The 13,696-nt window shown below is 43.1% G+C and overlaps 1 protein-coding gene across 3 annotated transcripts in view; it reads right to left on the bottom strand.

The window, feature by feature from the left end:
• Nucleotides 1-781: 781 nt before the first annotated feature.
• The window catches only part of dapk1 (death-associated protein kinase 1), a 228,556-nt gene continuing 215,641 nt past the window's right edge, over nucleotides 782-13,696 (bottom strand). For all 3 annotated transcript variants that reach the window (XM_078568201.1, XM_078568218.1, XM_078568209.1), the window contains one exon: nucleotides 782-2,994. In XM_078568201.1, coding sequence (XP_078424327.1) covers nucleotides 1,756-2,994 — 1,239 coding nt within the window. In that variant the 3' untranslated portion in view covers nucleotides 782-1,755. The remainder of the gene's footprint in view (nucleotides 2,995-13,696) is intronic.

The raw sequence follows: 13,696 nt of genomic DNA, 5'->3' as shown, positions 1-13,696 counted from the left end.
TAAACTCTAGAATTCCCTCCCTAAACCTCTTCGCCTCTCTCTCTTGTTTAAGGCACTCCCCAAAGCTTACTTCTTTCACCAAGCTTTTGGTCATCTGCCCCAATACCTCCTTATGTGACTCTGTGTCAAATTTTCTTTTTTTGTAACACTCCTGTGAAGCACGTTGGGATTTTTTTACTATGTTAAAGGTGCTAAATAATTGCAAGTTGTCGTTCATATATATCAGCCCAGAAGTTTGCCAGCATGAACATGGGCATAGGGAACGATACCTGCATTGGAACAGGGAGGCTGAAGACCCAACTGATATCGGGCCTCCAGTCTCATTTACCTGAAACCTGGTGTGCAGATGTCCGCTGGTAGTCTCCAGGCAGCTAGCTGCTGAAGAGGATTTCAATTTTGATTTACTACATCGCCAGCAATGGCCAGGTCCAGAAAGTAGGGCAGGAGAAGGGAAATGGGAGAGTGATCAGAATGGAGAACAGCCCACTTTTGTATAGTGGGCCTCAAACAGGTGTTGGATCTTTTGCAAATGCAAATTGGGGGTCCAACATTTGTTTTAAGAGCAAGCCTTGGACTCCTTTTCTATTATATTGGGCAGTGAACCTCTGACACAAAATGAGTAAATGTGCCCTCTCCCACCATATTGAATGCTTAGGCTCTCATTTTGTGCCTGAAAAATAGGTGCAGTGTCACTGAATTTCTAGGTTACAGGTGTCCCAAAGCATTAAAACCAACAGATAACTTTCAAAATGCAAAATTAATTGGGTTTTTAAAAGCTTAATATTTCATAAGTAAATTGTTTATTAAAAATACTTCAAGTTATAAACTACACTAAAAAGCTAATAAATATGCAACTGTGTAGATAATGTCGCAATGTTAAAATTACATGCTTCCCATAACATCAAAGATCAAAAATGGAAAAAATTCCCACCACTAAATTTCACTGTACATCACTATTTTATTGTCAATGCACATGAAACTACCACATAACTGTTCCCTTTTAGACTGTGGATAAACCACGTCAATATGAATAGAAGTTGACCAAAATTGAAAAATCTATACAAAAAGGAATTACAAATGCCTTATATGGTAAATGATATGCATGTTCCTCAGAGAAGAGAAATGGGGAGGTAGAAGATTCCTATGTAAAGGTTTTAACAAATATTGGTCTACTTACAACAGGAAACCCTTTCCTGAAAAAGGCACTAGCATTTGGTTCTTGACATTATATATCAAATTTAATATTGTCAATAGCAAACAAACATTCGCCTTTTCCCCACCATTATAGAAAATAAAGAGAGTATATGGGCAAGATGATGAAAAACTTGTTATAAAAATTCATATTCTTGCAGACAGCTTCTTCTGAAATTACTTCCACAAATAACATCACAAAGAGATGAAGATATTCCTTACAAACTGGATAACTTGCACATGGCAGCTTTGTAAAGTGTATCTCCATAAGTGACAAATCCATTTCAATTCTAAGATTGCAACTGTTTTTTTTTTGTTTAAAAACTTACTGCCTTTAACAGAAAGCAGCAGATAACCCATTGAAACACTAAGTACCAAGGAATTGTAGTTTATCATGTGGAAGTAAAAATATTAAGTTTATAACAGTAAATTTTACTATTGTCTTCTTGTCAAAGGAAGCAGGTTACACAATTATCTTGAGCACTATCTGTACACAATGAATGCATTTTATAAAGTCAGGGTTTAATTAAAATTGCACCTCTCACCAGCTTTGTAGTAGTTATTTTATCTTGAAACTACTGAGCTGATTGAATTATAAGATGTTCCCCCATTGCAACTGGATAAGTAAGATTCATGCCCATTGGTATCTAAGTTAACTTTGAAAATGGCTGAGGCCTTTAAAAGAAAGTCTGCAGCATCCCGACGACCCAGTCCTCTTAGTTTTGACATTAAAAGCCCCACAGAATTTTCCGGTGAAGCTGCCCACTCAGTCAATACAGCACCAGTTGGACTTGTAGAAAGTTTCCCATCTTTTAAAGTTCCATTCTGAGCATTGAGTTTTGCAACAAGATCATCAAGTCCTAAGTTTGTAGCCAAAAGGCACCAGTCTTTACCCATGGGATCAGGTGGGTCCAGTAGGCGGCTAAGTTTCCGTCTTGCAAGAAGATTTAGTTCGGATACAGGAATGTCCATTCCTAGGTTTCCTTGGGAATAGACATCAAGACAACCAAAGCACAGAATGCTGCTAAAACTCTCTTTATAACCACCTATGGTATTGGTGAGTGAAGTCTCTTTCTGAGCTTGAGCTCTAAAGAAGTCTCTAGGCTGATAAACCATAACAGGTTCACTGTGCTCCCTAAGCTGCTGGGGGCTCAAGTAATGCTTGACGGTTAGGAGTCCAGGCAAAGTAGTCGCCATTAGATTATCAATGACACTACAAATGGAATCCAGAAACATAAAACACTTTATTTTTTCGGTTTCTGATCCTCTCACTTGTACCTCCACACCCTGTCCATGGTTGACCAGCAACACCAAGACTTCAGTCCCTTTGTTGGATATTTTTGATCCATTGGTCCATAACCTTACATCTAGTTCTCCTTCGGAGTTCTGCTGATGTATCCATCTACAGAGGTTCACCTGCACTTTGTGGAAAATACCACAAGGATATGGGGTATGATGTTCAACAGGCACAAAGCGGACCCCTCCATAAACCATCATTTCATCATCTTCATCAGTCCAGGATCTGTGTAGACTGTCTACTTTAATTAAAGCGGGAATATCTACCATTGATCCACTCATTAAGTCCCGAGCACAGATGTCCATTGCATCTAGAATTTGCAACAATTCCTCTACATCCTTCTCTGATACCAGGCGCAGGATATCATCTATTGTGTACCGGCCCCTGTAGTGGTGCAAAGCCTTTTGATTTTCATTGGACAAAAGTCTTCCCAGTACATTGGTGCATAACCACCGAGGATCCAGAAGCACCACATCTTGGATAGTTTCACTTTGTAAAATATTGATCTGTAAGGCAAAGGAAATCGCAGGGAGATCATTAGTGGATTTGAAATAATTCATCTTGACTTCAGTAATCACTCATCTTAATTATTTGGACCTAACACTTATTTTCAGTTCAAATCTGTTAAGAGTGTATCTCAACCAAATCAATCCATTGGAGGTGTGTACAATTTAAAGTGCGCTAGACAAGGCAGTTTTATTTGAGTCACTGTTAACATTGTACATAACTATTAACTTAACTTACACAATACCAATTATAATACAAAAGTAATTAATTGGATACAAATAACTTTGGGATACCCTGATAATGCAAAATTTTAGGCATTTTAGGAATGCAAAAGTATTTCCTTACATTTTTTTGAACTTTCCCTCTTTACAACTTGCATTTAAACATGGTTTAATTAACTTTCCCTATTTCAATTGGGCAAAGTCAGCATCTAACAACCACAAAGACCTGAAGGTCCCAAGTTCCAGTGCTGATGCAAGGTGATTGAGTCAGCAAACTACAACTGTCCTCAGCACCCCTTGGACTAGGTTGAAGGTAAGTCAGAATTCCTGATGGAAAACGGCCCCTATTTAGACAGTAAGGAAACAATCAGGCTGGTATGGGATTACTACCACCCCACTACCCCCATTCCCATAGCTCAGTCAGCTACTAACTTTCCCTAATGTGATTCACATATGAAGCATATCTCATTTAAGATCATAAAGGGTGCTTGTGGAACATATCCAAGAAGGAGTCAACATGTTTAGGACAGAGGAAGAAAAGGAGAAACAAAAATTGAATAATTGATTCTTTCAACAAATGAGTGGTACCCACTCACACATGCAGGAAGCTTGCCATTTTTTAATGCACGGCCTTGTTAAGAATCGTGTACAGGAGAAAAATCCAATGCATTCGTGATAAAGGTTTAGATTTACTTTTAAACTGCAAGAACTCACTTCACAAGATCTGAGAACTTATAAAGGTGTAGATTAAGTTCTGTGACTCATTGGACGTGGGCAGTCAACAAAATCTGGCCTGCCGTATGCCCATTGTTTTCACGCAATAATGGAATAGGCAAGTATTGGTGAAACAAGGGGCTGCAGTTGTGTGCAAGCCCCACAAAGATAATAAGAAAAATCGAGAATGGCCACATATGTTCAATACAAATGGATCAGCAGTTGCTAAATGCCTATTTAACATTTAACTTCCGCTATATTAGGTCAATTTTAAAAAAAAAAGTGGGTCAGCTTGGCAATTCTAGGAATGATTTGTAGTTTGACTCAATGGGCCAGATATTGACTCTGCAACAATGTAAAATGCATGATACTGAGTTAGCAGTCCATTTTATACCTCTCCAATTTTTCAAGTCAAAAACCTGGAGGGAGATGACAGTATTGCCTCACCTGTCTACCAAGCCCGGGAGAAGATAAAAGAGATAAATTTTCCTGTTCTGGAAGGTTTCCAAAGTAAGTGCCCTCACATTTTGCTTCTATTTCCAATGTTGCCTGCAATTATAATTGCTTACTCCCAAAATGTCTGTGTATGTGTCATACAGGATTAGTCAGCCCTTGCACGTGCAAATATTTTTTAATCCAGTGCCTGAAAATCTTATTTTTGTTGCGCTGTTTTCAATTGCAAAATGTACCAGGATGTAATCTCTAAAGCATGCATTTGGTTCAAATATTAATCGGCCACTGCCTTGGTAATTTGGTAATTAGTCACTGTCCATGAAGGATCATAGGCATCTTTCTCCATTAGAGAGAGAGACAATTGGTTATATAGCTTGAGAGGAACTACTCAGTATCAAGTATGGGGGAAGGTAAGGACTCAGGCCTCTATGAACTACCACAGCCAGTATGGGGATAAAACCCACACCATTGGCATTATTCTGCACTCTCCAGCCAACTGACCCCCACATTTGGAGTTTACCGCTATAATAATCTCCAGATCCTCAGACAGTGGCAAGCTGTTGTCTTAACTACCTTGTGATGCACCAGACAACCCAGAACAGCTGCATTACTTCAAAGAGAAACTTTGTTCTTGTGGTTTGTGTTTTGTGCTTTCAAACTACACCCTTCAATTTAATTTTGTTCCATTTAACAGCACACAACAGGAAGAGAGATATATAACCAAGGACTTCTGTTACAAAACTGTATCAGCATTGCAAGAAGTGGGAGTTGTTTTTGCAGCATATTATTCAATGAAATACATAAATCAACAAATGTGCAGATGAATTTGATTAAGAGGCACTGATCTCATGAGACATTCAGAGGATAGACTGCAAAGCTGAAATCCTGGTGGTTTGTAATAAATCGTTTGAATTCTTAAAACTAGATTTACTTTCGTGTAGGTTTTCTTTGGGCTCACAGGTGTTTAGTAATCAAGAGGCAAGATACTCTACACGCCAGACATATGAGTAAAAAAATGCTGACTTATGCATTTCACTTAAAAAATAAAATTGAATACAGCAGCTTCATAACTAAATAAATACATAGAGACAGAGATGGTTGCATTTTAAGAAAGGGAAGAACTTCTTTTATATAGCCTCTTTTTGCTTCAGTCTGTGAAACACTTTCAAAGTATAGTCACTGTTGTGATATAGGAAAATGCAGCAGCCAATTTGCACATATGAAGGTGTCACCTACAAATAATATGTTTTTTTTGATTGTGAAATAAATGTTTTCCCACAGTATCAGGAGAAATTCCTTTGGAAATTTACATTCAATTGAGGGGGCAGACGGTATCTTATGGTTTAATGCCTCATCTGAAAGTAGCACCTCTCACAGTGGCTGCAGAGATAGTAAAGGCATTGGTTAATCTTGTAAAAATTCCTTAGATTCTGGAAGGATCCCAGTGGATTCAAAAATAGCTAATGTAACAGAAAGGAGAGAGACAGAAAACGGGAAACTATAGGCCAGTTAGCCTAACATCTGTCATAGGAAATTGCGAGAAACCATTATTAAGGAGGTTCTAACAGGATATTTAGAAAATCACAGTGATCAGGCAGAGACAAAATGGTTTTGTGAAAGGGAGATCATGTTTAATTAATTTATTAGGGCTCTTTGAGGAACCAACAAATAAGTTGGATAAAGGGGAACCTGTAGATGTGATGTCCCTGGATTTCGAAAAGGCATTTGAGAAGGTGCCACATCAAAACAAGAGCTCACGGTGTAGGGGGTAACATATCAGCATGGATAAAGGATTGGTTAGCTAACAGGAACCATAAATTGGGGTTGGCAAATTCTAACTCGTGGAGTGCCACAGAGATCAGTACTGGGGCCTCAACTATTTATAATCTATATCAATGACTTAGATGAACGGATTGAATATGTGGCAGTTAAATTTGCCCAGGACATCAAGATAGGTAGGAAAGTACTTTGTCAAGAGGAGGTAAAGAATCTACTAAGAGATATAGATAGGTTAAGTGAGTGGGCAAAAAAATTGACAGTTGGTGTATAATATGGGAAAATGTGAACTTGTCCACTTTGGCATAAAGAATAGAAAAGCAGCATACTACTTATATGGATAGAGATCGCAGAATTCAGTGGAACAGAGGGATGTGTGTGTTCTGGTACATGAATCACAAAAAGTTAGTATGCAGGTGATTGGGAAGGCAAATGCCATGTTGGCTTTATTGCAAGGGGAATGGAATATAAAAGTTGGAAAGTTTTACTCCTGCTGTACAGGACCTTGGTGAAACCACATCTGAAGTACTGCATACAGTTTTTCTTTCCTTATTTGAAAAAGAATGTAATTGCGTTAGAAGCAGCTAGAGAAGCTTCACTCAGCTCATACCTGGGATGAATTGCTTAACTTGTGAAGAAAGGTTGAACAGGTTGGACCTTTACCCATTAGAGTTTAGAAGAATGAAAGGTGATCTGATTGAAACATTTAAGATCCTGAGAGGACTTGATAGGGTGGATACCTGGAGGATGTTTCCACTTGTGGAAATAATAGAACTAGGGGATATATTTTAAAATAAGAGGTCTCCCTTCTAAGATGGAGATGAGGAGAATTTTTTCTCTGAGGGTTTTTAGTATGTGGAATTTGCTTCCCCAGAAAGCAGTGGAGGCTGGGTCATTAAATATGTTCAAGGTTGAGTTAGATTTTTGATAGACAAGGGAGTCAAGAATTATGGGAGACAGACAAGAAAATGGAGTTGTGACCACAATCAGATCAGCCATGATCTTATTGAATGGTTGAGCAGGCTCAAAGGGCCAAATGGTCTACTCCTGCCCCTCAACCCTACGCTCCTATAAAAATCTAGATTATATGCTATGGTCCCTGGAGTGGGGCTTGAATCCATGATCTTCTGATTCTGAGGCAAAAATTCTACCCTTCAGCCAAACCGACACCTTGGCTCAGTGGTTGTATGTTCATTTCTGGAGTCAGAAGTTCGACTAATTTGGGGATTAACTCAATATTTGATCAAACCCCTTTTTTCCAGAATTCTATACAATAAAAAGAGGAAGTTTACTGAGAAATTCATACTGATAAACGTGGCTTGCCTTGAGTCTTCATCTAGCCTTGATTGATTGGAAAGAATCATGCCATGTAGTCTTACTTTTAAGTTGTGAATTGTTTACATGAAATCCCTGCAATTATCCTCTCCTCTCCTAAAAGCACTGACTAATTCCTTCACAGGTTACAGATGCCATCTAGTACCTTGTCGAAATAACTATCTACATATATGCCTAGAGAGTAACTTTGCAGATTGCTTAACCTAGCAGCCCAAATTTATTCTGTCTTCACAAGCTCAGATTTGTAAAGAGAAGGGTTACTGCAAGTTATTTTAGACATTGTGCAACTGTGTACGAGAGTCCACTATTGTGTTGCTCAAGATATTTTGGATTACTGGATCAATCAGAGGACAGGCTAAAATCCAATCTCCCAAGACTAGGCTTGTCATTATAAAGCAAACTCGACTCCAAGAAGATTTTGCTTATCTACTCTCCAAAAAGATATAGTGCAGAATTTTCCCAGATTTACACTAAGTGTGGTAGCGGGCGGGTAAAATGATGTTTTACCCGCTGGCCGCGATGGTGGGTTTTCACGCTGTATCGTCCCAAACCTGCCTCATTATCTATATATTCCCGGGAAACACGTTGTTTCCATGTCGGGCGGGATCTCATTTGCCCTTCTGCCATCACCCACCATGTTTAAAAGGCAGCCTCCAGCACACTGCTCGTCATTACAGCGCACCACCGCTGCCCGGGAGACATGGCCAGCAAAGGACCACAGCCCCCCGGTTTAATGATGGGTCCCTCGAGTGACTGCTGGATACTGTGGAGGCCCACCGGGATGTCCTGTACCCCTGCTTTGGCCACAGGATGGGCAGCAAGGTAACCAATCCGGCTTGGGAGACGGTGGCCAGTGCCAACACCCTTAAGAAGAGGACAGCCACTCAGTGCCGCAAGAGGACGAACGATCTCCTCCGTTCCTCCAGGGTAGGTCACCTTTTTCATCACACTCAACTCTCTCACTCAAACCCAGCACACATCCACAGGGCCCTCACTCACTACCAGTCCAAAGGACATCACCATTCACTCTCTCACACACACCTTCATTGTCCTTAACCCGTCCATGGGACCACTCACTACCCGCACAGGTCAGGCACATTTATCATCTGGCCTGGCAGGCATCCTGCTTACACCTTCTCCATCTCTATTCATGCAGGACAAGCTGGCACACAACAAGCGGGAGAGGTCGCAGGCTGGTGGCAGAATGCTTGAAATCAAGGTCCTCACAGACTTTGAAAACAGAGCCATCCAGCTGGCCGGCGATGACCAGGACCGGTCCTATGCTGATGGTGAGGTCGGCGGTGCTCCACCAAGTGAGGATCCAGTAGTGCAACATCCATCAGAGAACCATGCCGTGAGTGATGTGTCCTCTTTCACAGGCCACTGCCATGCACTAATTATCTCCCCTTGCTTTCGCAGGCACATCTGGGAAACAGCCAACACAGTCAATGACCCAGGGCTTCCAATCAAGCCCCGAAGAAACCTCTGAAGGGGAAGCTGAAGGCACCCTCCTCAAAGTCCTGTCACAGCACTCACCCACACATCCTCCACCAATGCAGAGACACACAGCTCGGTGGCATCTAGCTTTAGAATAGACACGGGATCACAATCTGGTGAGCACATTGCACTGTCTGATCCACAGCAGGCAGCAGCAGGGACTTCCCAGGTTCCCAGCACACGGAGGACAGCTGGAGACCAGAAATTTGCTGAGTCTGAGTCAGATGACGAGCCTCTGGACTTGGTCATGTCACAGTTGCTGGAGCTGCAAATGCAAGCTCGGAACATCAGGAAGGGATGTCCGCTGCACTCCTCAGGTTGCAAAGCACAACGGAGGAGTCTGTTCCCCTTCAGGCTGAGGTGATAGCGCCAGCATTGCAACGCACCGAGGTCAACACTGGTAGAATGGTGGCCGCCATGGAGGCTTTGGTCCAGAATGCCGCTCCTGCACTGCTGTACGGGCTCAACTCCATCGCTGATGCAATAGTTGGCCTCCAAAGTGAACACGAGAGGGGTGCGGGGCAGCTCTGTCTCACTCCAACTACCCCTTACCCTCAAGGAGTCAGCCAGGGTCCCTCAGGCACCCACAGGGAGAGGATTAGCAGTTGCACACTCCAGACCCATCCACCCAGGTGACTCTGGGAGTGACTGGCCCATCTGAATCTCCTCTTCCTGTGACCTCAGCAGCTTCACAGGCTGAGGAGGGTGTCACTGCCACACAGCAAGACCCCGAAAGCAGTTTGGGGCCCTCTAAGTCTCGGCCCTCCAGAGGATACCCGCCAAAGTCATCACAGACAGGGCGTCAGTCAGCATGCTGCCTCCACTTGCGCTGTGGATGTCCGGGGAGCACCAAGACGTAGAGGCAGGGTTAGGAAAGTTAAGGAGAATTAGTTGCATAGCCTGTGCACGGGTGTTAATCACTTGTACACACATCACTATTGTCAATAAACTCCCAAGAATGTCTCCCTACCTGTGGCTCCATGTTCTGATGAGCAGTGTTCTTGTCACTCAGATGTGAAGCTTTCTGAACAAGATAAAGGCAGGTGTCACAGTCCAAGGCCTCTTCCCTGTGCTCTGTACAGTCTTCAGACCAAAGTGATGGTCCAGTCTCACACTCACTGGAAACATTACTGATGGCTGCACCTTGGCGGCGCTAGTCATTGCTGCCAGAATGTAGCGGGCAGGTGCCACAGAGTTCTCTCATTCTCTTGGTGTGCTCTCAGGGCCTTTAAGGTGGGACTGGCCCCCATCTCTTCAGCGTCTGTGATCACTGATGCTGTGCACCTGCTCCTGAAGGGCTCAGGTGCTGAAGGCAGACAAAGCCTCAGATGCTTCTAAAGTTTCTTGGCCGTGTCTCTATGACATGACCCTGATCATGAAGCGCAAGCGAGCTGCCCTCAGCCAGACAGGAGTCAGACATTCTCTGAGGCTATGTGAAGATTTATGGAGTGTCCTCACTGTATGTCGTCATCATCCTCCTGCAATCGAGCGACTGTTAGGGCCTCTACTGGATCTCCATGACAGGGGCATTCTCTCAGAGGGTATTCGTGCTGCCAAAAGCCAGACTGGAGTCAAACGTTCACAAATGCGGTGAGGATCTATGGGGTCACCTCACTGCATGTTGTCATCATCCTCCACAAATCTAGCAGCTATGAGGGCTTCCTGAGAGCACCTGTCTCGTCTAGCCAGTGCGAGGGCCTCATCCCCATCATCGTCATCTCCAAGTACCTCCTCACCCTCAGCGTTCTCCTTATTGGAGGAGACATGCAGCTCCTTCAACTCCTCCTCAGCCAGCTCGTCTCCCCATTGGAGCACCAGGTTGTAAAGGGCGTAGCAGATGATGACGATGAGTGACACCCTCTGCAGACTGTATTGCAGGGCTCCACCAGACCGGGACCTCATCTTCAGCATCTCGATGCTCCAAGTTGCGAGTTGCAGCATGAGCCTCATTATAGTGTCGCTCTGCTGCAGTCTGAGTCCGCCGCAAGGGCGTCATCAGCCGTGGCCTCTGTGGGTAACCCTTGTCCCCGAGGAACAATCCCTGCCATAAAGGGTGGGAAAGGTCTGGAGCACTTGGTGGCCCTTTGGTGCCTCCATATTGCTTGCGTAGGTGGGCAGGCTAGGAGCCCGACCCCAATCATATCACTGTCGCTGCACCTGAACTGTCTCAGTTGCAGAGGAATGGTCAGTTTATACAGGTGTCCCTACTGCGTGGCCACTTCCATCACCTATCCTGCTCCCCACCTCGAGTTCTTGCGGGTAGGATCCAATGTCAGGGCAGGAGTTGCCAACCCCCACTCCCGACAACAGCAACAGTTGCCTCCGAGGCTGGGCAGCAGTTGCCCCCGGACACCACCCCCTCGTAAACAGTCGCCTCTGAGGCAGGAAGGCACTTCACCCTGGCCCCCAGCACCCCTGAAGCCTGCAAAGCATCAGGCGATCCTGGTGAGCTGTGGAAGACGATGCTGTTCATTCACCTCAGTTCCCCAAAAGTGAAGGCCGCCAAGTGCATGTTGCCTGTGTGTTGTGAAATACGTCAATGTGCTTTCCCACCGACATGGACGGACGATCCAGCGGGAATCAAAGAGCTTGACAGGATGGCATTTTAATGATATGCTGATGTGTTACAATGAGCTCCTCGGTAACCATTGGTGGGAAAGGTGGCCTGCCACTGGCGGGCTGAGCAGAAGATCGCGACCTGCCTTCCCACCATCATGAAACCAATCGCGCCATATTGTCCGCACATGCCACCTATCACACCCGCTGCCAGCAGGCATGGAAAATTCTGCCCATGGTCCCTAGTTGGACATTAAGCAATAGGTAAGTGTGGGTTTTAGCCTAACTAGGAAAACAGTAGTTATCAGATGGCACGGTAATCAGCACAATTCACTATATTCTCCTGGATCACAGCATGGGCAGAAATCCCATTAAAAGCAGTGCTTCTTCCAACTGGTGGTGTAGAACTTCAGCAGCAAATACTTGCCTCTCTACTATCTATCAAAGTTGGATATACAAGTGTAAGTTCATGTGCTTCATGTCCAGCTCACGTTTTCCGGCGACTATTGTGCTGACCCTATGCTTTCCATTAGTTATTTGATGGATATTTGTCTTCTGCATGATGCAGAATAACTTACCATGATGCAGAATGATCCAACCACCCTGATGTTTTCTATGCTGGGTACAATCCACCTCACAGCTTGGTCCTAGGTTTCATATGTGGCATGCCTAGTAGTTACAGGCAAGGCTTGGAGAATTGTTTTGACACATCTTTTACATCACAGGTTTTCCAAGCATTGGGATTTTACAATCACTGAATAGATGAGAAAGACTAGAGTGTACTTTGCCCCTCCCTAACGTGAAAAACTGCACATAAGCTAAAGCTGTCATTCACCAGAACTTCGGGCACAGATACAAAGCAATTGGGACAGACTGATCCTTGCATCTTATAATCAGTACTTTGAAGTTTCCCTCTGGAGCTATGCAGAACAATAATAATGGACTTTGTAGCACACCCAAATTCTACTAGTTAACCCACTGTTCAGTACGCAAGTTCCCCAGGTGAATGTACCAATACATCATCGGTAAAAGTGCTGCAATACTTCCAGAATTGACTGGAACAGATATTGCAATACTGTCCCATCTGATGTCATCTAATATAGCACTGATGAAGATATTAAATATCATGGGTGACAGCGGACAAACTTGCTCCACTTCTCATAGAAATATAGCTCAGCGATTCTCCAAACTTCCATTCATGGATCTTAGGCTGGCGCATGCATTTCAGATCAAATCTAAGATTTAAACATCACTCCTATAGCATACAATTACTTTTTAGCAATAATGCACTAATTTGAAAGCCTTATGAAAACTGGTGAGAGGCCTTCAAGTGGGTTTCATCAAGCCTAGTAGCAATGTTCCATGATCAAGCATTACCTTTTCCATGCATTCCTCACAAAAACAAAATCTATTCAATCTCTCCTTGACTAGATCAAATGAAAATATTTATTAAACAATGACTGAGAAAGCTTTCAGATGAAGGACCCTCATTAGCTGTGACAGGTGAAGAGGGCACTCAATAGAGTGCATAGCTCTGCCAACTCAACATTAAACTAAATTATAGCATTTATGTACTTTTAGCTAATTTTTTGTCCCATGAATGTGAGGCTTTTCCCTGCATGTTTGATGCACTAACTACAAAGCTGAAAAATGAAATATTTTTTATTAAAAGCTTCCATCTACTGAGGAGGCTTTAGGCCAATCCGCATCCAACAACCTGCCTTGAAAACTCTGTTCACATTTTGACAGCTGTGACAAATTCTATCACAGCAGCTGAGAAAACCTATACCATTCTAAATAAAACAACCCACAACATTTAATAAAAAGTCAATTCACCCTATCAACCAATGTTAACCGATCCTTCAAAAAATTCCAGGATCCTGATCCACATCATCTCCAAAAACTAACCAGTTTTTCCTTGGACCATACCCTATCTGTGTACCAAGTTTCAGTGAAATCTGTCCATTAGTTTTTGAGGTATATTTTTTTAATAGAAAAACAGACTAATAGGAGCGAAAATATGACCTCTGTCCACCTTCAATGGCGGATGTAATAAACTGCACCATTCAAGTTCCCATGTCTTCCATTCTCTGTTGGCTTGTTTATTCAACACTAATCTTATTCTGCACGATGAGTGTCATAGCCTAAT

The sequence above is a fragment of the Cetorhinus maximus genome, chromosome 2 (assembly GCF_964194155.1).
Source record: "Cetorhinus maximus chromosome 2, sCetMax3.hap1.1, whole genome shotgun sequence".
In the NCBI taxonomy this organism is placed as follows: Eukaryota; Metazoa; Chordata; class Chondrichthyes; order Lamniformes; family Cetorhinidae; genus Cetorhinus; species Cetorhinus maximus.
This window is presented reverse-complemented; position numbering and strand designations above follow the sequence as displayed.